Here is a 22,902-nt window from a genome sequence, read left to right as displayed (position 1 = left end):
AGAAAACTTGCCCCGTCAGCCTCGGAGAAGCTTAGAAACTTTTTCTTTCTTGCGTACTTCAGCAGCGTCGAAAATAATCACAAAAATAAAACAAGGCTGGACAAATCAACACGACGTCCGTCATCGCGTAACATCACGGTATCAAACGACAGTGACCATCAATGCATTGTGTTTTCTAATGTGGTTGCTGTTCAGGAGACGCCACAGCTGCCCTGTGCTGGGGCTTTTTCGGTTGGCTGCAATTCCCGGTACTACTTTAAGGAACATCGTGACTGCATTCATTTGCCGTCGTACGCAAGGTAACCCCCCCTTGCACAATAGATCGTCCCCTCAAGTTTCTCCGCTTGTTAGCCCCAAAGAGAGGCTCATGGCTGCAATTTGTACAGGTCCTTCCGGAATAGGCGGGAGAACATCTCGGTCAGCGGAGCCGCTGAAATGCTTTCGCGTAGCTAGGGCGCAGTTCTAAGGCTGGTAAGCGTAAAAAAAAAAAGAAAAATAATCGCTGGTGCCATTGCATTGTTAGTGTTTTGTCCATTCAACATTGGTTCTTCAAGCGTATTTTCAAGTGAATTGTTCACTTTCGAGTAGCCTAAATCAGTACCACAACCATAAAATTGATTTACTTGCCTATATTAGCGAAGAGTGACTCTTATTAGTTAATTTCAGCTATAAAACTAGGACAGCTGCTTTACATATTGAGCTGAGAAAAACACTTAGCACAAAGAAGAGCACGGCCAGCTTGGATTAAACTGTCTAACTCGGATTAAATTGTCTACAACTTAAATGGGAAACACTGGCACATTACATTTGATGTCCACTGAGCATGCACCAGAAGTGAAGGGAAATATTGACGGGAACGAGTGCTTTTCCAACGGCGTCTGCTACGGCTTACGAAACGGCTGGCTAATTTACTGCTTGGAAGGAAAGTAGTTTCTTTTGTGATATTGTACTTCTGTAATACAAGTAGGTAATTACACGAGTGTTTACAGGGCTTATCGGAGGTAACTCCGTTCCTCTCGTTATATCCGTTATCTTGTAATAGGTCATTTCGCCATTACGAGATCTCATTGTATGCGTACTGGCTCTTTTTTTTTTTTGTCGCGTGCATGCACGGAACATGTGCTAATTTCCGTAATACAGAGCAGGACGAACAGCGATTGTTCTTGGAAAGTGACGACGACATCCTTATTCTTTTTCCGCTTTCGGGGCTTCTACGACAACTCGCCGGACGCGTCACCGTTCGACGTTTCTTTACTGAACGTCTTCGCAAGCTCATACGCATTGCAAAAGGGGAAGATTTGTCCAGAAGGCTTCGGAGAAGGCAGTTACCGGGTAGAACGCTGGTGAGGCGACGTGCTAACGCACACCCATTGTTTGCCTTCGCACATACGAAAGGGAAACATTCAAGAGAACTGCCTGGGGGAAAACGTTCTGCGTTCTGAGTCGTACTGTTTCATCAACGAAGGTGGATGTCACACACTCGGTGACGCGTGAAGTAAAACAAACACGAGCTCGTCTCAGCTATTGGAAGTAGCGTGGAAAAATTCAGGGGAAAGAACTGAATCACAAAGAGAGGGGGGGGGAGGTGGCTTATCGTCGAGTACACGATGAAAAACGGCCAGGCTGATACCTGGAAGGAAGTAGGCGTGAGTTCATTGGGGCTGTGCGCAGAAAGTGCCGTGAGAACACGCGTAACTCTCGAGTAAGTCAACAATATAGCGCTTAGTGTATTCCGCCTATGATCATTGTTTTTCGCAATCATTGTAAGTATTGCGTGAATGTCGATGGGTTTCTGTGCACCTGGACAGCTCCTTTTTTTGACACTGTATCTCTTTTTTTTTTCATTTGAGTGCGAAAGCTCTAGTTCACTAGCAATCCTGAAAAAAAAAGGCGATGTCTATCTCAAGTCTTTCAAATGCTTGAAGAAATAAAATAGTGCCGCGAATGGGGGGTTTCGAGCCCGCGGCGGCGCGAACAGATCAGTTTCGCTGGTCACTGCAAGAGAGCACTATGCTAATGCCGCAGCCGATCACCCCTCGAGTTAAACTGCAACACACTCTCACGCTGTGCATTTCACATCGCCGTCTTCATCAACTTCCATCTGTGCGCAAAACTCACTAAAGTAAAGAAAACTCGCATAACTCGCTCCCTGGGTCGGCGGACACCTCAGTCGTGTGGTGGTAGTGACAGAGATATGTGCGCTGCTTGCGTTTGCGTTCACAATACTTTGGCAGAAACGCGGCACAGGAGCAATAGGCCGCCGGCGTTCTATGGGTTCACTGGCGTTGGCGTTAAGAACGTTGGAGACTCCGTTGATTTGGATTAAAGGAAAGGCGCATCACTGGCTGCTTAGGTCAGGGGCGCCTCAATCGCGCTTCCAGGTACGTGGCGGTGGTGCCCACGTGCAAAAAACCTGCTTTCGCACAATATTTCATGCTTTGAAATGCTAAACCTCCAGCAATTTAGTCGCAAAGTTTAATTTCCTTATTGGTCACTGCGATTTTGTAACCATGAGACCCTTTCATTTAGCAACCCAACCTGCCAATCGTGCCCTCCGTGCAGGGTTTGACAGTAAAGACTGGACGCTAGTACAGGATTGCGACCAGAGAAAAATGGCAAGGGCTTTGTTTTGACGAACGACCGTTGAGCAGCAGGACTCTCGCGGTGTCCGCTTGTTTAAGGAATTTCGAACGCCATGCTAGTAATCACTCGCAAAATTGGTCCTCCGGTGGTGGTTATAAATAAATTTTTCGGCACGCGAACACATTCAGACACACATGGATGATTCGTTCAAACATAAATGCACTGAGTCCACGTTTCTGATTGCAGCCTCTAATTAATGTGAGCGTGTTCGCAGCCTAACACACCGCAAGGACGCGTCACGTCAAGAAACCTACCTTCTGTTATTATTGCGCTCGCCGGGCTCTGCTCATCCGCGCGCGTTTTCTTAATTTTCCCTTCTGTTCCCGGAAAAACCAGATCCTGCTTATTAGCCACCAAGTGATACATTCCCCCCCCCCCTCCTCCTCCCGACTTTTTGTTGATTCCTCGTGTATGTGTGGTTAACAACTAGAACAGCTGGACTTGGGTAAATACAATACGACGCGATTGGCAGCCGCCTCTCTCGCAGCTAGTCGTGCTCCATCAGCGCTCCTAGCGCTTGCTAATTAGGCTTCTCTCGTGCGTAACAGGAATTTTGTTGTCTACGTTCACACAATCTCACACTAAAATACCTGCGTCACTCGCAATTTAACCTTCTGAGAAGAGAGCATATAGACCGTTTCACATTTGCCTTTTTGGCGCCGCCATATTTTCATTGGGCTGTGCCAGCAGCGTCCTGATTGGCGGACTTCATACAGGCGTTTACTGCGCATGCGTCCAACATGATCGAGCTCTCAATCAAGCTGGACGCAGTGAAAAGGTCTATAATGCTGGAGAGAATTTCATCTTTCCGCAGCACGTTGTCAGTTTTAAGCAGAACAGAACAGACCACCCGGCTGAACAAAAGCAGTAATTTCATAAATTACAGCCTAAAAGGTAAAAAAGAACCACTTGCGTTGAAATGCGGGCAGGGGTTCCTGACCACGAATGTTTTTCGTTTAGCAGCGGGTTCGCTACCTCTTCATCCTCTACATTTCCAGGAAATGTAGCCTTCGATGCCCTGTCACGTGTAACACGCACAGGTAAAGCTTAGCACAAACGCTTTCATCCCTCCGTGTCGCACTTCACTTAAGACGGCTGTCCGGATACCGTAACCCTGAAGTCTTCCTCAGTGGCGCGCCGCCCCAAGAGTAACTTTGGCGCGTAAAAGGTATTGCTTTTTTCAGTTTTATTTCAAACTAATTCAAAAAAGCTTCATAGCCTCGTCAAGGTGTGCCTCTCTAGAGAAACAATTATGCATAGACTATATCCGAATTCCTAGAGGAGATAACACAGCCTGTTTATGCGCGGAATCACAAGATACTGAAAACTTCTTGAACAGTACGGTACGCGCAACTCGCCGAAATGCGGGACGCGGGGTGAAGCCTCATTGTCGAAGGAAAAAAAAAGATCCCGGGACCTTGATTAGCACACCTTTTGAAACGGCAGTGCGATAAATTTTTAAGTGGCCTCAAGGTATCAGTCAAGGGCGAGTGGGGTGAGTGAGCTTGCTCCTTAGTTGAAAGACACATACGGGTGGTGGGAGTCAGGTAGCATCACACCAGTGTAGAAGAGCCCTGCTCAGGCAAGGAAGCGCTTTTTTTTGTAACTCATTGAGTCTTTGTAATGCTGCTTCACTTTCATTAACTTAGCCTCAGGGCTTTCGGTGTTCGCCGGGAGCAGGCAGCACCTCAGACTTGGTTTTATTCCATCGACACTCGATCTCGGAGACCAAGCGGCATCTTTTTTTCAAGCATTTCACGCCAACGAAAGTCGACCACTTAGATGAGGACGCTTGTGCCAATTCTTTTCTTCTTCTGTTCAGTCAGCGAATTTTTCTGACAGCGCAGGAATTCTAACCCAGGCTCAGTGGCGCGTATTAGGTGGACACCCTGTCTTTAGGCAATCGTGCGGCTCCAAGCTGCTGGTGTGCTCGCGTGTATACGGTTCGTAGTATGGGCGCGCGACCACGTGCCCACATGTCGAACATGTCAGCACGAGCTTGACGGAAACTGTCGGAGATGCGGCTTTGTTCTCAGTATGAGAGATGTAGTCTGCGCAGCCGTGCGTGAAGTAAGCTTGCACTGCACCTGCCTCTACTCCTTGCCACCTTCATATTCAGCTCTGTTTTAACTGTACGCTACTCATTGGGTACTCGCCTCGGTAGCTCTGTTTTTAAACACGGAACGCTTTTAGCTCCCATTTCCGGAAAATTCAAGCGAACAGGAAGCCGAACTTATCTGAGAACTTTCGAACTTTTCTGTCAGAGCGGTAACCAGGAGAAAACTACTTAAGACCTCAGCAGGATTCGAGCCAGTGCCGACGCCAACAGATCATCTTCGTTTTCCGATGCCTTAGGTCACTCGGCCATAAGAGCAGCCTCTCATGAAGTGTGATGTAATTGGTAGCCTGTCGCTCTGTGTGTTGTAATTCGTCATCTTCCTCACCATTCATCTGTTCGTTCTGCGCTTTCAATCGCTTGGGGCCAGTATAGTGCTGCCTTCATAGCAATGCAAGTGAGCAGATATAGAAGGGCCCGACTGTGTCTCCAATGCCAGTTTTATGTGGCCCCACACTAACGTGAGAGGGCGGCCAAGGCTGCCAAACGCGTTGCTAAGGCCGTTGAAGAGCGCTACGGCGCGTCAAACAGCGAAAGCAGCGATGTAAGCTGAGCGAGCTACCATCACTAAAGGTACGAGCGGCTGGACGCGGCGGCGCCTGAAGCGTCAGAAGCGGGGAAGGGCGCCAAGGTGGAGGCTGCTGAAGCCGCGGAAGGAGTCAGCAAGACTACGTGCGCTCCCTAGCTCGGAGAACAGAAGCGGGTGAAGGCAGGGCACTTCCACCAGCCAAAGCCCTGGCATATGCCACTGTGCGGCTACCACCAGCCATCAACCATCCTAGAGTGTGCTACGTCTTTCCTGCAGTGTATTTCATGCTTACACTTAGTCTGGAAAGCGAGAGAGACTGCAAATTATTCTATTCAGCTCTACGGCAAAGAAAGCAAACTTGATGAACAGTATAATAAAAGGCCTGCGGGGAAGGACGCTTTGGTCGAGACCAGAAGTCTCGACTGTTTTCTGATTCATAATTCGTTGGCATTGAAAAAGAAACTACCGCTTGTGCCAAAAAAATGAGGAACCGTACTGTCAGAGCATATCGGCCATAATGACAGTCCGTACTTTACTTGTACCCGTGTTTTCGGCCAACTCGATAGCCTAGCACATAGATAGCTAAAGTGCCGTCTGATCCGGCCCGTGCACGATTAGCTGGCGCCTATTGCACCTTGCGGTGCACGGCGTCTACGATTGTGTGCGCGAATTTTCAAACTTCTCTTCGAACCATCTAGAGGTGTTTTCACGAAGTGAGTGAAGCGGGGTAGATCTGAAATCTCTGCCCGACAGAATCGTGGGGCCGTTTCGTGTGTACAAGATAGCATCACTTTCCAAAAACAAGACATAGAGATGGACTTCGTGAAGATTTGCGGTGTGCGACTACAAAGTGCTGTCTGGTGCTATCGCTTTTCTTCTCTAACGCTGTGGAATGAATGTTTTACTAAAGGACACCGTAGCCGAGTTTTCATTGCGCAAACTGCTTCGGATGATGAAGAAAATAGTTGACTGGTCATAAATGGGTGTTTGTTTTTTTTGTGCTATAGGGCTGAAATTCCATGAGCGTGGAATTGTGCGGCGTTCGTGAATTTGTAAAGTGTTTGAGTCATTTATGTTACTTTAGTGAAACAAGGGCACTAAATACACACACACACACACACACACGCACACACACACACACACACACACACACACACACACACACACACACACACACACACACACACACACACACACACACACACACACACACACACACACACACACACACACACACACACACACACACCAATTTTGATATTTTTATCGATAGTTTTAAAACATAATTCGTGTCTGACAGGGTTACTATTGAATGCCAAGAAAGAGAGAAATACAGGAAGAGAGAATAAGTGAGGCTAACCATAAAAGTATATTTTATCTTTTCCCCCCGACACAGGGGCAAAAGGTAGAAATTTTGTAAAATGAAAAGATGTAAGAAAGAGATGGGGTAAGACGAAAGGACGTCAAGTGCGTGCATTCAGCGCAGTCACAGCCTGTCGCGCAATCATGACGCCGTCAGGAATCAAAACAGCGCGCTTTGCAAGCCTTCAGGGCTCCCGACAGAGTTGGGCTACAGGGTATGGGAACAGTCCACCCAGATACACGAAAGCTGTACTGCGCTGTGACTCCATCCACACTCTGCACCTTCCATGCTGCTCTTGAGACGTTCACTGCGCTCATACACTTCCACTTTGTCAGTCGCCGCGGTGGCTCAGAGGTTATCGCGCTCGACTGCTGACCCGAAAGACGCGGGTTCGATCCCCACCGCGGCGGCAGCATTTGGGTGGAGGCGAAATGCTGGAGGCCGATGTACTGTGCGATGTCAGTGCACGCTAAATAGCTCCAGGTGGTCGAAATTGTCCGGAGCTCCCCGCTACGAAGTCCCTTATAGCCTCAGTCGCCTTGGGACGTTAAACCCCATAAAACCATAAATCTAAACATTCACTCTGTGTGAGATTACATTAAAAGGCGAATTTCGCGAAAATGGTAGCTGGAGGAATGAACTCCGTTCTGGTGACGATAATAATAATTGGGCAAAGAGAACTTATCCTGGCAATGTACTCAAAGCGGGAAAATCCACCGCTACCAGATTTCCGAATTTACCATACTGTAGTCTCGCATTAGGCTATGGCAGGGGGATATGAAGGCCATATGACGGGTTTTAGAAAAGCACTATTGCAACACAAAGAAACCGAAGTCGTATGACGAGATAATAGTGGTAGTTCAGGAGGGGACTAATTCTGAGTTCATCAAAAGCCGTTGGAGAGGTAAGAAAAAAACAGGTCTTGCTGGGCCATAGATATATATGACACAGTGTCAATCCAATAGGCAGCGTCGAAAGAAAACAGAAAAGCAGAGAAAAAGCGAAAACAGACTACGAAAGAATATTAAACAGAAATGTGAAAAGAACAAAGAAAATAAATAAAGACAAAATAACTCTTCAAGAAAAAATGCTAATGGTGTTTGGAGGATATTCTATTAAAAGATAAGCAGGCCTCAAGAGCATTGCGGAATGATACGAAAACGCGGAAGGCAAAGTCGGAAGTAACGCATGCGATGGCGAAAATAAGTTGTCATACGACAAAGACGACAGTTCAGCCTGTTTGCAAAACGTTGAGAGGAATCTTCAAACATTTAAGAGACTCGGCTGGTATGCAGTTTCTCACATTCACTCTATGAAATGAAAGCTGAGACCAAGAGACGGAAAGGAGAACTCTATGCACGCAGCACCGCGTTTAGATAGGATGCCGACTGCACTGCCGAAGAAACCAGACAGGGAGTGCATTCCCTGCTAAGTAACGCTGAAGCTAGGGAAATTAGAGCAAGCAGGATGGTAAGTAGGGGAAAGGAAAAGAGAGAGATGACATGAATTCCTACAAGCCTTTAGCGTTTTAAGTTGATTTCGTGCAGAGTACAAGCATTGAATGACCCGCTAAGGGGGTGACAAAAAAGGCTGGGGTGTCAAGGGAATTGGACAAAAACATTAACCAACGTAGCCAAACAAAAGATACTGTTTGTCACTCGGTGCACTGCAATTGCTTCAGCGGTGGAAAGGCCACCGCGATTAGCTTTCCTAAATAATGATAGGGCACGCGAAAATGTGCACCACTGTCTGCTATGTGGAATCTTGGAACGTAAGGTCGTGACTAGTGAAACGCTGTTAAAGTAAATTTCCAACACCACAGATATCTTTGGAAATGAGCAATATATGCATAAAGTGTATAAATAATAGGGCATATACTTTAATCAGTACTTTTTATGACCTACGTTAGATAAATAACAAAAAAAACATAGTGACAGGATGAGATCTTACCTTATCGCGTTGAATTATTAGGGCAATCGGAAACGCGTCACTTACAGTGGCTGATGTCTGCTATTGATATCTTTCTCCTATCAGGCGATAGGGAAGACCTTGCTTATTTACATGGACAGTCGACTGAGGTCCCAGAATTGAAATGAAGCATTGAAAACAGTTCTCGGGCTGTGGCGCATAATGGATATGAAGTAATTAGCGGTATCCGAAATGGTACAATGGGGCAGGATTTCCCGCTAGCAAACGTTGTTGACTGCTCAAAAAGGCAAATTGCGCTGAGAGTTGGTTCGTGTGAAGCTATACAAAAAGCGAAACGGCACACTACACAAGAAAGCAGTGACATGGGCGCTCACAGCGACTAGGATTATGCACTTTGTCACTAATACATGCTCGCAAAATATCGTCTACAGCCCCAGTCACAGCTTATGGCCAAAAGTAGCGATTTAGCTAAAAAGGCTCGGAAGGCTCACAGCTAGTCAGAACAGTGCAAGGTGCACAAAGATAAAAGGCAGTCATCAAAATGCAATTAAGCATTCAAAGGCCATTTCCCAAATTAGCACTTATTTGTGAAAAAGTAGAGGCATAGTTCATACGTGCGCGGTTCCGTCATGAGCTCAACGGGACAGCTCTCTATTCATAGGATGATTGATCTTCTATTTCCGTGCAGTAAAAACAGCTGTAGCAGCTGCAGCTGTGTAAGGTAACCGAAAACATGCATAAAGGAAGTGAACACAGCGTTATTTAGCTTGTTATGTAGGATCATTGCCAGCATATTTGCGTGGGCACTTGCGCATCGCGCAACCGCGATTAGCAGCTTTTCCAACGCCGCAGATAGCAGCTCCAGTTAAACCGAGCCGCGTTCCTTCGGCAGCGCTTCGAAAGGCCGAGCAGCGCGGAGACTCGAGGCGGGAAGCCCGCCGGTGCCTGTGGCGTTCGTGCAACGCCGCGTCTCGGCCGCGCGGCAGCAGATTGGGGACGGAAGGGGTCGTTCGCTCGCGCTGGCGTAACTCGCGTCCGTCGGCGAAGGAGACGAAAAAGAAAAGGAATGGGGGTCGATTCCGTTTCCTTTTCTTCTTCGCTTTCGGCCTTGCACAACTTTGCGCCTCTCGCCGGCCTCCTCCTCGCACCTATCACCTTTCTCCTCTCTGGCGGGAAAGAAAGCAGGGCAACAATAAACACGTTCCCGTCTGACCTACAATGCATTCAACTTGGCCTTGACTTCGCCCCTTCCATGAGCGAAGGCGAAAGCGGGGCTAACGCTCGCGCCGGCCTCTCAAGTGACGACGCGGCGCAGCTGCCAGTGCGGAGCCTACTGGGGCGGAAGTTGCGCGAGCACTTCCTCCCATCGCCGGCGGGGAAGTCCATGCCAGTGCTCAGGCCACTCGGCGCGAACGCGCACGACACAGTTCGAGCGTCCTTCCAGGTTTTCGCTAAACATCCGCTGGGACGAAAGAAAGCAGAGACGCGGATCTCAAGCGTGCCTTACTTGTTGCCGAAGGGCGACGCTCGCGAGTCGGAACGATCCGCCGACGTAACTCTGCCACAGCGTAACGGAGATCGCTCAGTGCGTCGATGCAAGCTCGTGCGCGCTCGTTGACGTCTAACAGCCGTAGAGAGTTCACGCTCGCCATTGAAGCCGCGCACCATGTCGTGAAATGAGCGTAAGCACGACCACTGGCCCGAAATTTGCCCGACCTGTCCTGTAAGGCGTAGAAAATTATATTTGGGGAACGAACGATGCGTTGCTGCCGTGTGCGTAGCGTTGCTACCTCGAAGCTTCAACGGAGCTACACTAGTTCCGAGTCTTGAGCCTCCAGAAAGATGCCGTGTTCGTGCCGCTTACGACTCACCTCTTTGCGGTACCGCTCGCTAAAGAAGTTCCGTTGCTGAGTAACGTTTCGGGGAGGGGGGACTAGGTGAGACGTAGGATAAAAATAGGGCGCTAGCTTCTACGCACGCCAGTGCAATAGGAAAGAAACGGAGGCGCCGACAAGTAACGCGAGTTTCGCATTGCTTGTAATGCTGTCTGACTCTCCCTCACTCCCGTTAAGTACTGTTGTATGCAGAAGCGCAGCAATTTCCCCCGTCATGTCAAGCGTGAGGAGGGCGTTATTTTTGGTCGCTTCGCAAAGACCGACAGAAAAAGAAAAAAAACAGGCAGGTGTACTATGCTCGGATTACTATAAATTAGGGTTCGAATACTCGACGCATTGATATCGCCTGGTGTAAAGCTTCGCGCGAAGCAACCTCTTTGATGAAAGGGCGCATGTTCTGCTGGGTCACGGTAAATAATCAGCGGCTCCGGCTTCGTCATTAGTTAAGGGCAAAGCTGAAGTGATTATTGCGATTAAAGAAGAATGCCGGCACAGCTCGTGTCCAGAGCTCGAGGTCTACGATTTCTCCGCGTAAATTCTCGGTGTCGCGAAAACTGGGGTCTCATTTGAGAGGGAAAAAAATTTAAACAGCTTAAAAAAGAAGAACGGGATCGTGGGAATGACGCGCGATTGGTAGTTCGTGGCAATTCCTTAAGAAGATTTTTAATTATGCATCCAGAAGTTTTAATGGAACGCTGGGCTGTGTCCGAGCTTCCAAACCAATCAGCTTGAAGGTGAATGAGGTGAAATGTTACTGCCGAAGACAACCTCATTTTTGTGACAGAATGAAAAGTTTAACGCTTTCCTAGCGCTCTTCTAAAAGTGTTTGACAACCATAGTAAATCATGAATCCAATGCGCTTGCAGGGATCTTGCTGCTTTAATCTCCTTTGGGAAACTCCACCTCGGTGCGGTACAAGGTTTTTCTTGCATCCTGGAATATTTTTTTGCTTGTTGTCAGAACTGTTAACCTCTGCTTGTACGCGCAATAACACCCGTTCAGAAGACGAGAACGACGGGGAGTATTAGAATAAGTGGAGCAAGCGAAGGTGGCATGGCCCAGCAACGGAGCTAAACTCTAAACAGAAAGGAGTAAAAGGAGAGCTTACTCCATTTTTGCTCCCATAAAGGCTTATCCCTGCTTAAGGTGTGCAGCTGCAGCCGTAGGCGCAACGCGAAATTTTCCTCGTGCCGCAACTTTCGCAGAGCGCATGGACGGACGTATTCTACGGGCCGAGAACTTGCGCTCTGCCTGCAGCTCGCCACCTTATGCAAACTCGCGCGCCGTGACGCAACGTCAACACCGAGCCCCGGGGACGTGTGTGCGGATCGCCGTCGACGCCGAAGGAAGGCGTTGCTTTGCGGGGCCAATATTCGGCCAGGCGGAAAAAAAGAAGAAGCCGTCGAAAAAGGCAGGACAGTTTGTCGAAGTGAGCTGTCGCATGCAGGCTTTCACTTCCAGGCAAAGCTGTTACATAAAACATGTTCTCGCTTACTGACTTCCAGACGCAGGGGGTATCGCGAGTCAGCGAAATGGGAAATAAATGGGAATAAAAATACCTAGAAAGGAAAAAAAAGTACAAATGCTGAGCGAAACTTGAGCTGCAAAACTGCAAAAGAGAAACGAAAAGACAAAAAAAGCGTAAGAAAAAAAGAAGCTGTCACTACCCGCCTGTGCCCAAATCCATGTTACAACTGTGGAAGGTTGGAGGGGAAAAAAATGGCGAAAAACCAACATCAGTCATGCGTGTATGTTAAAAAGCGCTCTCAAAAGGGCCCGCTGAATTTCTCTGTGTATATATGCGGGACACCAGGAAAAGAAGAGACTTCGGCGGCGGCCGCCTCAGAAACGGAAATGCGGGCGTTCCTCCTGCGAGAGAACGTTTTGGGCGTGCAACGTGTGGCGGCGGCGGCGCCCGTGGGGTTGTGTGAAATATGGATCCCAGTGGCCAAAAAAAGAGAGAGAGAGAGAGGTCTGTGCATGATGACAATGACGTTTTTTCCTAGCTTCTCGAGATACGAATTCTGCTAACATTCACGAACGAAACGCACGATGAGCGAGTTTTGAGTATTGCGCTTAAGCCCGTCGTTGCTTGACCTCATTACTCACCAGGCTCCTGTTATGCAGTTTATGCATTCAGTGAAAAGTATTGCGCTGTCAAGATTCACCGCTAGGCAATTTCACCGTGTATTCTATGCGCTAAATGTGCAGTCTTGGTCGAAAGTTCCTAGGTCGCCCTGTTTGCAGTTCTGCCTTGCAGTGGTGTTCTTACGGGAACCCTGGCACTCCAAGGCTTCAGAGGCATGAGGAAAAACTAGGAGGACGCTTAAGCTTCGCCTTAAGAGCAGACGCGATAGTGCCTTTTCCTTCTTTTTTTCTCGTTCTCTCACTTTCGCCTTCACTTGGTGCCCCCATAACACCCTTGAGCCACGGATGTGCAGGCAAAGCAAGAGCTGGCCGCTGGTGTGATTGTGTTTGACGGGTTGCGTGATGCGACCTGGTTAAGTTGGACTTGAAGCCTGTCAGGGTGGGTGTACTTCCATGCAATAAGGAAAACAAAAAGACGCTTTGTGGCAAATGCGTTGCGTGCCCGCCTGTCTTGCAGAGGGTCTGGGTTCGAACCCCAATTCCTGTGAGTTTATTTTCTCATTTGAAACTTCTGGGAATATTTGCGTCACGGTTTTGAGGCCTTCCCTGTCAATCCTGGGTAGCGGCGACGAATTTTCGACCGACCGAGCTGTATACGCTATCGCGTGATAGGTTACTCTAATCCACCAGTGATTTAAATCGAGCAGATGGAAGTCCAGCCGCACAGCGCCGACCAGCGGCAACAAAAGTGCTGCAGGGCTGACTCTCAGCGCTTCGTGGAAGAAAATCCTGGTTTTCACTTCCGCACTTCTTCTTCTCAAGTGATATTTGAAACAAATCGCCTCCGAATGCACAAAAATTTAATTAATGCCAGAAGCCATGGTGACCAATTCTGTGGGTGTCAAATTAGCACGATTTCTGTGATCTAACCTCTCAACAGCAGCCAAGCCCCCGAAATGGGCTCACACATTACTTCTGGCTCTTAACAGTTTATGCGACCGATGCGCTTGAATATTTTTAGAGTAGAACGGATGCGACACGCTGATTACTGAATCCCGCAGCTTCTCCTTTAAAGAACGCACGATAAAAAAATTGTGACATCATGACCAATCGTTTTAAGGGCGCAATAAGAGCAAAATAGCCTGTCAACTTTCCCCACAGCTGCTTTTTACTTCTAATAAGAGCTCGATTTCATAGTACAACTGACTTAATTTCATAAATGCACCTGCTCGCGTCCACTTTCTTCTGTACATTGTTTTCCTTTTTTTCCCTTGTTACATATCATACATTTTTCCGCATGAGTGTTTGTTCACATAGAATGGAATACAGAAATTACTACATTCCCCATGCCACGTGTTGTTATTATTCTAAACTATTTTGTTATTCTCAACCACCCAAGTAAAATTAACCAGCCAAATACAGTTAACCCGAATTGGGCATGCTAGCTATGATAAAAAAAAAAACTCGCGTCCACTTTCACTGCGTACTTGAACGAAAACGAAGGTTGCTATCGATGCAAACCAAACCACGAATTCAGATTTGCGTGCTTAAAATAAATGAAGCTTGCCGTAACGAGGCAAATCCGCTTTTTAGGCGGACATGCCGAAAATGCGGCTTTGCTGACGCAGGAGGTGTTTAAAGAGCGAAAGCACATTCCATTTTGCACTCTTGAAGATAGGGGCATGTGGTGTAGAGTGGAATCGAGAAGTACAACGCGGCCTTCAGAGAAGCCTGTGAGGGGTATTAATTCTCTATGCACGCTCTTGTTGGATTTAACCAACACCGAATGTCAATCCGAATAAAGCGGCACTTAAGCACAGCACGCGTTTGGCACAGCCTGTATGCCGTAATACTGAAGCGGCCCTGCTAGTCGTTCCTGTAAATGAAATATTTTAGCGCGCGAGTTAGGCTGCTAGTTCTGAAGCAATGATACGTACCAATGCATTCCTGGGATCCAGTCCATTAAACGTGGCGAAACCAGCATGCAGCAGCCGCATGCGAAATTATAAAAGATTCCGAAATAACAGCGAATGCCGTAGTTACGTTAAGTAAGGCCATGAAAGCCTCCCAGCCAGGATCCTGGAGCTGTTTATACATTCCTGATTATTATTGAACGGGCCTTGCAGTGCGTCCATTTCGTGTAGCTTCACTGCTCGAGCGCTTCGTGCAGCTTATGGCGGCCTTTCGCAGTCCCTCAGTAAGAATGGAAGTAAGGCTGGCTCTAAAAGGAGCAGAGTTGCAGCACTGCATGAAATGAAGACTAGGTACCCGCACAAAGTTATGCTAAAGGAAATGAGTTTTGCCGTTTCTTTAAAACTCGAAACAACTGCAGTGGTGTTGAGGAGAGCACAGATATATTAGCAAATTGTATGGGCACTAATCGCAAGGCTAGTTCCGTTAGTAGCCCGCGACAACATTAACGTCACCCTCAGCTCCATGAAATACCACCCGTCTGCTTAACAGTGAATTCTTAAAGTTGATAAATTATTCTGCAGCGTCCGTCAATTTCTGCGTGAACTGGGTTCTGCCTCATTGCCCTAATCAGTTCCGTGTTTGTCATTTATAAACGCATTTCGGCTTTTTACCACTTCGTTCATCAATGTATAACGATAGATGACCGTACCGCATCACGTTGGTATGTCTTACTTCACGATACGACCGGTCTTGAAATGTCCGAGAATGCCTCAGACTGGAACCGCAGTGCGTAGGATAATGTGTTAGGGCCTGAACGGAACCTGTCCTCGGAGGGGTATGATTAACGTTGGTGTTATGGTTTTATGGGGTTTAACGTTCCAAAGCGACTCAGGTAATGAGGGACGCCGTAGCGGAGGGCTGCGGATAATTTCGACCACCTGCGGGTTCTTCAACGTGCACAGACATCGCACAGCACGCGGATCAAGAACATTTCGCCTCCATCGACGAAATTAGACTGCCGAGGCCGGGATCGAACCCGCGTTTTTCGGGTCACCATTCAAGCGTCATACCCGCTCAGCCACCGCGGCGGTTGGCAGTGATAAGAGTACGTCAATTGTCTATTGGATAGCTTTTAGGCTGAAAAGGAGCATGCGAAACGGAAATTGTTAGGTTAGACCCGGAGCAAGGACGTTGTACGATTTCGTTGCGTGTATGGGTTGTGCCTGAATGCAAGTCATTTACAGGATTTAGCTTAGTCAATGGCTGTCCGGACCTACAGTAGCACACGATGTCCGTATTTAAACAAGGATTCAGCAACTTTTAGGGTGAACATCACTGCTAATGTTTCTTTCTTTGTTTCATCTCTGCAAGGCTTCCGTAATAACACAATAGTATGGGCTTGCAGTAGCAAGGCGCAGTTGACAAAAAGGTTAAGGAACACAGGCGGTAGGAAGAAAGTAAGATTTCTCGCGACCTTGACGCACAACCCTGTAGCTGAGAGCTGCACTGCTGCTTCAGACATACCAGTGTAGGCCCCACGACCGTTGTTTTCAGCGCGCTTTGCTTTCGTCGGCATTTTTTGTCACCGCTAACAATACTGTTTGCTCTACAGCGCTAGCAAGAAATTCTGCCACAAAGTGTCCTTCGTTAGCGTACCAGCCGCTACTAACTTGCAGAACAAAATGCACTTATCCCCAATTTCTCGTGTACCAAAAATACCACACAACTCCATGAACGGGTTTAAGAAGGACTGCTGCCCAGCGCAACGCAACGCACACGTCACATAAATGTAGACCGATGTGATGTGTGTTTGTGCTGCGCTATGCGGTAGTCCTTCTTAAATATAAGCCAACTAGCGCCTAAACAAACGCGCCTAAAATTTAGTGAACGAGGCTCTAGTTATTGCTTTGTACCTTGAAACGTTGCGCAACTCGCACACCTACTTTGCGGTCTTCCTCGCTCCTTGAGGGCCTCATTCTGTCATCCGCACAGCGCACCCTCAGCCGAGCGGGCGGTAGCGCAGATAACTTCTAAGAGGTACTATTCCGTGCAAGGCGAGACATCGGCTACTCCGCACATCGTTGTTTCATGCGCAAATTGCTGCGTGCAAGTGCTGGTCACAAACAGTTTATGATATGAATAGGCTCTTACCGGTACCGATGGCTCGTCAAATGCGCAAACAGTGGAGGTAAACAATCATTCACACTAAGAAAAGCACAAGTTGTCATGCTTCTCTTTGTGAGGAGACAGACCAACTCTATACCACACGACATGGGGCTGTAAGAAAATCACGCAGTCCCACACGTACAGAATCCCGCACCGGAGCAGTTGGAGGCCGAGCTTTACAGCGAAGACCTGCACGACCGGGTGTGCGTGCACGGCAGCCGTGGCTGCTGCAGCCCTGGGCTAAGGCACGCACCCGCTGTACTCGACGCCGGATGTTCTCGAGAGCAAATGAAGTTTTTCACCCACTCTTCGCGTTAGCACCTGACGGCGTCGATCGTCTTCGCTGCCCGCAGCATGAATCCTGGTTTACCATCAGAGGCGATCAGTGATGTTCAAAAGTGCAAATAACCTGGACAATATGATCTGTATCAAAGCAGTTTTTTTTTCTATTTCACAGAACATTAAATCAAATTGGAATGTCCGCGCTTTGGATACGGGACCTGTAGCCAGACACTGCGACTGCACATTGCACAACGGTGGTTATTGGTACTGAAATTTCCTGAGCGCGTAGTGAACACTCAGGGCTCCTATCCCATCGGCGCTATACTTTCACCAATTCAGCAATACGAAGCATGATGCAGCTAACAATTGTGTTAGTTTGCTTTCCCAACCATGATAGCAGTTAACGCATCGCACGAATGTAGCAAAAATGTTGTAACAGTCTCGTTACTACATTTTTACTAACTTTTTCTTTGTGTTTATCAGAGTGAGCCTAAAAAAATATGTACATATATATAGAAGATAGGGACACTTGGCGAATGCAAATATATTCACGGACAGTATAGTGAACCAAAACGAAAATATGATCCAGCATGGCGAGCGGCATAGGACCGTGTGCTGCGGATTCACCGCACAGGGTGCCGCAAAAAGCGAATCCGACAGCGACTTGCCATGCTGGGGAAGAGTTACGAGGCAAAAACATGTACCTGTGGAAGTGTTGAAGATGCCTCTGTACCGGGCCGCGGCCCTGAGGCAATTGACGTTGAAGAGTGGCGGGAACCAGTCCGGCGGTCCAGCCATGGGGCGCAGCACTTTCCAAAGTCGGTAGAAGCGATGCAAGGCCTGACAGACGACCACGCACGCGGCCACTGCGATGGTAGCGAGCAGCACGCGCTGGGTGGCCGTGGTCACAGTCAGCAGCATCACGTACCGCCACGAGAAGGCCGACGTGGCGCTGGACACGGCCGAAAACGTGCTCGCCACGATGCTGAGCATCGCTAGCGCCTGGTTGCGAGTCCACGGCTGTCTCTGATGAGAGTTGCCTTCAGCTACGCCGGTCGTTGGCACAGAGAGGGGCACCGTGTTACCACGCACAATCCATCGGGTAGGCCGTCGATGCGACTCGCGCGCTGACGTCCACTTGGACTGTCGTTCAGAGTCCACGCAGTGCGGCTCGCTTTATCCCCCCTTCCGCTCACGATTCCGTACTATGGTCGCCGGCGGAGCTCGTCCAGCAGCAGAATCTGCCAACTCTTCTTGGGGTGACTGAGGTGAGCTCAGTTTTCTCGGCTAGTTGTTGAAAGCTGGCCACTCACTACCCCCTTGCAGGCACTAAAGTCCACTCGACGAGCTTGTCGAGGGCGTCGAGAACGTAATGTCGTCTCCAGTAAGCACCGCGTCGTCGAGACGAGTCAGATTCAGGCGAACGATCGCCGATCAGGCTTCACAGCGTGCCCCACTGACGACCGGCCTAAAAACACTGGCGCTGCTCATGTGGGCTCCTTCGGCGATGCGTCGAGGACGATGCTTTTGGTCTCCCAGTATTGACGCCGACGAGTCCAGAGCACTTCCCACAGTCTGTTGGCCTTGAAGAGAATTCCGCGCTGTTTCACGAAATCGGTCCAGGAGAGGTGATGGCACGGCTAGTTCATCTAAAAGGGACAGAGGAAAATTGCACAAGAAGAAAAAACAACGCTAATTCTGCCGCTGCCGCCACAGGTAGCTGCCGCAAACGCCGTCCCTCGCTACTGTCCCCCGCCCGCCGTCGGTGTGGGAGCTACTCTCGAAGTGCGCCCCGTGCGCGAGTTCATCCATCGGTCGCACACTCTCTCTGCCGTCAGACCCCCTTCCTCACACCAGCAACCCCCCCTCCTCGATGCGTACGTTACACCGCGAGCTCTGCGAGAGAGCAGACGCGGCAGGGAAAGTGAACGGTGGGTGACGGCGGAGGTGAAAGTTGCGCCGGCGCAGCGGCGGAAAGAAGGTCAAGACGACCGCTCGCCTCGTTCCAGCGGCGGCAACAGCCCCGATGGATTTCACTGCCTGTCGGCGGCAGCTGGCGCCCGCCTTCAACCTAACGCGCGCCAGCGTCGGCTGGAGAACCGACAACAGCTGCTTTTGCACATACACCCTGAGATGCTGCAGTCGCTTTTCGGCTCTACAGCGGGGCTCCTGTCTGCTAAACTAGTGTACACGGCTTTAGTTCAGGACCGTGATGTCCCTAAGGGAGTTTAACTCATCGGGCAGGAGCTACTGTAAGCCTTCAGCCAGCGTCGAAGTACGCTCTCGATTGCAATATCGGTCGCAGTCGGGGTTTGAACGAGGGTCCACAATTGCATTCTGGAGTGAGTGATCGAGCGAGTGTGCGAGATGGAGTGAGGTACAGAGGAAGTGAATGTGTGAACGTGAGTGCAAGTCCAGCGTTCTAGCACAAACGCACAAGCACTAAATTCCAACCACTGGACGCCAGTTCTCTAGAAAGCCTACGCCTCCCGCCCAGCCAGCACTCCGAAACCATCTTACCGTTCCAAAAACGCTACCTCCGACGCAGCTAACCCGAACTCCAAGAACGCGGCGCGCGACGCAGCAGGCGCAACCGGCAGCGGCAAGACGCCAGCCCACCTACCACCTGCCACCAAGGAGGCTCGCCTCACAGTGCAGCGCATCAAGCAGCTGCCACCGCTCCCACCCAACGGTATTGGAGTAGTCGTTCCCCCGCGAGGTGCACTACGACTGCAAGACATCCCAAAACCTCGACTCTTAAAGGCAGTGCAGACCCAGCTGACAATCATCCCACTGGACGGCTTCTGCCTGCGTATCCACCCCTCCAACAATACTTTCACCATGGCAACAACACACTTCCCAGCAGCCGAGGTTCTCAAGACACTGACCTCCCTCACCATTGGTGACCACACCTACCCATTCGCAGCTTACGTGGCTCCCCCAACGGGCGCTACCAAAGGAGTGATCACGAACGCCTATGACGATGAGACCCCAACGCAACTCTACCAAGACATGGTCAGAAGAAATCCGGAATACAGCATACTAGCAGCACGCCGCATCGGAAAGACGCACTCCATCTTAATCACCTTCGACGCACCTACGTTCCCTCACTCCATCAAATACATGGGAGCCATCCACCGCTGCAGCCCATACAGCGGCCGTCCGGATGCCTGCACTAACTGCAGCCAACCTGGTCACCGGTACGACGTATGCCCAAGCCCCAAGGCCAATCTTTGCCCCCGCTGTGGAGCACAACATTCGGAACAAGATTCTCCTTGCACGATCCTGTGTGCGAGGGCCCTCGCTTTACCGGCACGGGATCCTGCAAGGGACGAAGCCTGCACCTGCCACGGAAACAGCCCAGCCACCAACAAACGCAGAAGCAAGAAGCGGATGCAGCCAGGGACACCTTTCCCTAGTTGTCGTCCGGATTCATCCAGCCCAATCAACACAAGCAAGCTTGGGTGGGGCCGTTGAAACAAGCCTGTAACACCTCCCCCTCTTCACACGGCCACATGGCATCCATGACAGCGACTCCCAATCTACAACACGCCCTGGCAAAATCCCAGGAGGAGGCAGCGGCGGCTAAAGCAGAAGCTACAGCAGTCCGAGCAGAAGCCGCTGCTCTTCGACAAGACATCGCAAGACGAAGGCCAGATAAGTGCTTTTGCCACCGGACCACCTATTCCATCTGCCCCCGCTCCTACCACATCCCAAACTCTGCGTCCCAAACCACCCACCGCCCATATTCCACCAAGGCACTCCGAACCTACTTCTCCTGATTTGCTTGCAATGGAGGCTGACACTGAACCCTCTACAAATTCACCACCGCGCACAACGCCCCCTCCCCCTGCGCCCATCTCACTAGAGAGCATACCAACCCTGCTTGAGTCCTTTGCTGCTCGCTTTGAGGCAAAATTTCAGGACGCTATAATTAACATCAAACTGGAATGTCTAACCCTCAAAGACGCGGTAATCCGCATAACACAAGATAATGCTATTCTTATCAACCGATTCGACGTACTAACCCAAGAATTCTCTGACCGCTATAACGATCTTGAATCCCGGCTCAGCACTTACAAAACCAGCCTCCCAAAGCACGACCCCACCCCAAACAGACGCAAGAACCCCAAAGCACCCGAAGGTCTGGACAACCCTATTTCTGCCGTAGCTCAGGGCCCCCACGCCCTCGTTACGGCTCCCCCCACCCCTTATTACACTCATGATGGCAGTTCCAAATCATAATCTATCACTCTGGCAGTGGAACTGCCAGGGCTTTGGCCAGAAGCGTCACGTGGTCCACCAAATGCTGTCCTGCGCTACGGGACCTGACATCCGTGCCTTGCAGAAACCCTCAAACCCACTTACCTTACCTGGCTATACTGCTGTTCTGCGCACATCCCCCACACCCTCTCGGGTAGCATTTCTAGTTCGTTGCTCAATCACCACCATCTCCCATTCCACAGTGATTGAAGGTATTGATCCCCTTCTAATTGAGCTTGTGCCGCAACACGCTCCAGCGAACAGTCTCTTCGTCCTAAATGTATATAGCCACCCTAAGTGCCTACAAAGTAACTTCGAACGCCTCTTTACACTTGCGAAGCGCATAGCCAACAAGTGCCCTTTACTCGTCGTAGGAGACTTTAACGCCCACATACGGCCTGGGGTTACCCACACGACACACCGAAAGGACGTCGGGTTTGGTTAGCCGCGCAACAAGTCGATCTCTCCCTGCTCACCGACCCTACCTTTCCTACACGTACGGAAAATAGTGTCTGTAAAGACACTACACCAGACCTCGCGTTCGCATATCGCCTTCCTCACGCCCCATGGTGCAACACGCAAGAGAATCTAGGTAGCGATCACTGCATTATCGAGATTCTCTTAAGCATTCAACTACACCGCAGGCCTCCCAGAGGCACCACTTTAACAAAGTGGGACTCTTTCCGTTCATGTAGAGCAGCCCGCACCTTCGCCCCCATCACGGACATCACCGAATGGTCCAAGCAAATACAAATCGGTGTCCGATCCGTAACTCGCCCCCTACCAGAGGACTGACCAAGCGACACAATTGGCTCCCACCTCCAACATTTATGGGAAGCTGAAGTAGGCCTAGAGCGACGCTGGCAAAGGCAACGTTGGAACCGGATGCTTAAGCGCCGCCTCGCCCGTCTTAACAAAGTGATAGAGACGCACGCAGCGATTCTTTCACGCCAAAACTGGGAATCACTATGCAACAAGCTAGATGTTAATATCAGCATGCCCCAGACCTGGAACCTCTTAGGCACTTAATAGACTCCACTTACTCTAAGACTACCCAAAGAGACAACCTCACCAAACTCATACATACTTCCGATACACCTCCGCCGGAGCTCCTCCAAGAACTTCGCAATCAATACTTCCCCGCATACCCTCCTGTAACACACCCCGACTATGCAGGCCTCCCTAACAACCACCTTGACCAACCCATTACAGAAGCAGAGGTTCAGGCTGAACTCCAGAGACTTAACACGTCCTCAGCCCCGGGTCCAGACAAGGTACATAACAAGGCACTCAGGAATCTCGACGCACAATTCATTGCCGCACTTACCGAATACTTTAATGAGTGCCGGAAAAAGGGTACCCTCCCACCGCAATGGAAAGAGGCCAAAGTCGTCTTCAACCCAAACCTGGCAAACCCCTGCTCACCTCTAACCCCAGACCCATCTCCCTGACACCTTCTGTTGGCATACTCATGGAGCATGTACTCCAGACAAGGGTTTGCCATTACCTAGAAGGCGACAATCTCATGCCCACTATCACGTTTGGGTTTCGTCCAGGGCTTTCGACATAGGACGTTTTCCTACAGCTAAAACATCGCATTCTCGACTCGCAAACCTCCGACACCAGAGCTATTCTAGGGGTGGATCTCACTAAGCCCTTTGATAGCGTTGAACACTCAGCTACCCTCCAAAACCTTATGAGCCTGGGAGTCGGC

The 22,902-nt window shown here is 49.7% G+C and overlaps 1 protein-coding gene and 1 pseudogene across 1 annotated transcript in view; one reads left to right on the top strand and one right to left on the bottom strand.

Annotated features, from left to right (window-relative positions):
- Nucleotides 1-18,691, bottom strand: part of LOC144118440 (cytochrome P450 4V2-like) — a 68,744-nt gene extending 50,053 nt beyond the window's left edge. Inside the window, exon 1 of the mRNA XM_077651379.1 lies at nt 17,630-18,691. Within this exon, the coding sequence (XP_077507505.1) occupies nt 17,630-17,918 (289 nt within the window). The 5' untranslated portion in view covers nt 17,919-18,691. The remainder of the gene's footprint in view (nt 1-17,629) is intronic.
- Nucleotides 18,298-21,170, top strand: LOC144118429 (uncharacterized; annotated as a pseudogene).
- Nucleotides 21,171-22,902: the final 1,732 nt, after the last annotated feature.

This window comes from Amblyomma americanum, chromosome 1 (assembly GCF_052857255.1).
Source record: "Amblyomma americanum isolate KBUSLIRL-KWMA chromosome 1, ASM5285725v1, whole genome shotgun sequence".
Taxonomy (NCBI): domain Eukaryota; kingdom Metazoa; phylum Arthropoda; class Arachnida; order Ixodida; family Ixodidae; genus Amblyomma; species Amblyomma americanum.
Note: the sequence above shows the minus strand (reverse complement) of the source record. Positions and strands in the feature narration are given on the sequence as shown.